This window comes from Aplysia californica, unplaced genomic scaffold, assembly GCF_000002075.1.
Source record: "Aplysia californica isolate F4 #8 unplaced genomic scaffold, AplCal3.0 scaffold00079, whole genome shotgun sequence".
Taxonomy (NCBI): domain Eukaryota; kingdom Metazoa; phylum Mollusca; class Gastropoda; order Aplysiida; family Aplysiidae; genus Aplysia; species Aplysia californica.
Window position 1 is genome coordinate 1,051,812 of NW_004797349.1, and position 2,634 is coordinate 1,054,445.

Below are 2,634 nucleotides of genomic sequence, written 5' to 3' on the forward strand. Positions count from 1 at the left end.
ATACATATAGTACTCGAAAACTCGAGTACTCGAATCATGGGCGGGCACAGGCCCAGTGTGGTTGCTGATGTAATTAATTAATAAAATAGTATAACAAAAAGCTTCGAAAGAAATATTTATTTATGGTAAAAACAACAAACAAAAGTAGAAAAATTATTCAGATGATTTGAATTGTCCACAATGAAAAATGTGAAAAAGAAAAAGAACACGACGCAGAAACAAAGAAAACGATTGGCATTGCAAAGTCTTTGCTTTTACAAAAAGCCCCTGGCTGCTGGCTGGATGTTCAAAGTATGTTTTCGAGTAATTACCCGAGTACTCGAATGTTTTGAACTAGAGCAAGTACTAAAGTATTTGAAAATCCTCCGAGCGTGTAATTGAAGAGATTAAATACCCAATTACTCAAGAAAACTCGAGTACAGGCACATACTCCCCCAAAGTCATGGCTCCCCAAATCCGAATTTTCAGACAGAAACAAATAAGCCTTTCTCATAAGGGGTACACAGTACAGTACACGATCAAGGGGGCTAACAAAAATATTCTTGCTTTGGTACGAACAGATTTTAAAAAAAGGAACAATTGGAATATTATATGTGCATGATTATATGATGACCTTTTTCTCTTGTCTCAATCGTAAGGCATTAATATTCTATGTTTGAGATTTCCTTTGAGTTTGTGTGTACGCGCAAGAGTGTTTGCATGTGTGTGTGTGTGTGTGTGTGTGTGTGTGTGTGTATGTGTGTGTGTGTGTGTGAATGTGAGTGTGTGCGTGCGTTTATTTTGTTTTTGATTTGCGTAAACTTTTTGGCTGCCTTTTTCGGGGAAAAGAGGAGAGGACAAGGACTTTTCGAACAAGGATTTTGCTAGTTTCTGAATTTGCCTTCAAAAATTAGCGAAGGTACTTTTGGCTCATTGCTGGTCATGTTCTTATTCCCAGAGCGTGGTGGCCTGTGTGGTGCTGACCCTGATGGTGACGCTGATGACCATACAGAAAACGTCACTGATCATGTCGCTCCGGGTGGTGCTGCACCACTCAGTGGAGATAGAGGCAGGGTAAGGAAGGAAACCAAATCCATTTCCACACCATAGACACTTACTTTACCTTTTTCTTCCGCTTGTACTTGTACCGGTGGGTATCGCGTGGAGATACAGACGTCTGTCTGAAGCAAGGCGAGTGCCCTGTAGGAGGAACATCCCGTGAGCTCTGAGGGTGTTTGCGGCAGATTCACTCCAGCGTCGTGTTGGTCTTCCTCTTGCTCTCCAGCCATAATATTTGATGTTATATGCTCAGAGCTAGATAATTAGACATTAAGTAGATTGAGGGTGCGGTGACGGAGCGGTTAGTGCACTCGTCTCCGAAGTGGAAAGTTCGGGTTTGAGCCTCGGTTTTGACACGAATATTTTTCGCCCGTCCTGCCCACCCAGCAGTAATGGGTATCTGACTTTGAGTTGGGGAAGTAAAGTTGGCGTGGAAAGGACCTTGCCACCTAACCACAATATGCCGAAGGCCCGGGAAGTTGTCTCACTAACAAGGCAATCCCCAATGTCCGGATCGAATGGAAGAACATCTTTACTTTTACCCTAAAATTACTAAGGTTTGTCTGCTCAGTCAGTACTCAATTTTGAGAAACCCGACGTTAAAAAAATGAGTTTCACAACACATCAAGCTTTTTCGAATGCAATTTTTTGAATAATATCTTAATAAAGACTTCGATTAATCTTAAGATTTTGATAGAGCATTTGGTTTCTGACCTCATTGTCCTAGTAACTCAAATAAGCCGAACATGTAAGGTAGAAAACTGTGTAATTCTAAGGAAGCGATTAAAACTCAGTTTGCACACGAATGTGGAGGGTGGGAGTGGGATGAAGGTGGGAGGTGGTAGAGGTTGGAAAGGGTGTGAGGAGGTCGGGTGGTTTTCTCGAATCGGAAAATAATGATCGGGAAAGGGTGAAGGGAGTGAAAAAAAGAGAAAGATTGATAACGAATAGGGAGAGAGAGGGGAAGAGACTGAGGGGGGGTGGAGATAGGGAGGGGAGAGAGAGAGAGAGAGAGAGAGAGAGAGAGAGAGAGAGAAACAGAGAGAGAAACAGAGAGAGAATGGGTGAGCGAATCAGAGAGAAATGGCATGGGGAGAAAGAGAGATGGAAAGAGAGAAGACAAGAGATAAAATCAGAAACATTGAGAGAGAGAGAGAGAGAGAAAGAGAGAGAGAGATAGAGAGAGAGAGAGAGAAGGGGGGGGAGGGGGGATAGGGAGAGAGACAGAGTAAACGGGAGAAAGCATCTTTGGTTCATTCATAATGACATTCTGAGTTCAACGAAAACATACTATGATAATAGTAACTGTACAGCAATGTATCATACATTTTAAACTAAAATGACATTGAATAAGTAGACTACATAAAAAAGTTTTTAAAATAGTCATGCAGACTTGCGCATGCCCTGGTTTTGTGTTTGTCGAGAGTTTTTTTTTTCTAAACACTGATTAGACGATGTCACATCAGTTTGATCATGTTTTCTTGTAGATACATATTTCCAGCTTCTTTCATTAGGTTAGGGCGTTCCAATTTCGTTATTGTACCAATGTTGGCAAAACACACCCCCTGTGATCTTTTCCCAACTCCTGTTTGATAT

At 41.6% G+C, this 2,634-nt stretch overlaps 1 protein-coding gene across 1 annotated transcript in view; it reads left to right on the plus strand.

Moving 5' to 3' along the window:
* LOC106011246 overlaps positions 1-2,634 on the plus strand; it is a 26,211-nt gene that overhangs the window by 2,608 nt on the left and 20,969 nt on the right. The window contains exon 2 of the mRNA XM_035968751.1: positions 938-1,053. Coding sequence (XP_035824644.1) covers positions 938-1,053 — 116 coding nt within the window. The remainder of the gene's footprint in view (positions 1-937; positions 1,054-2,634) is intronic.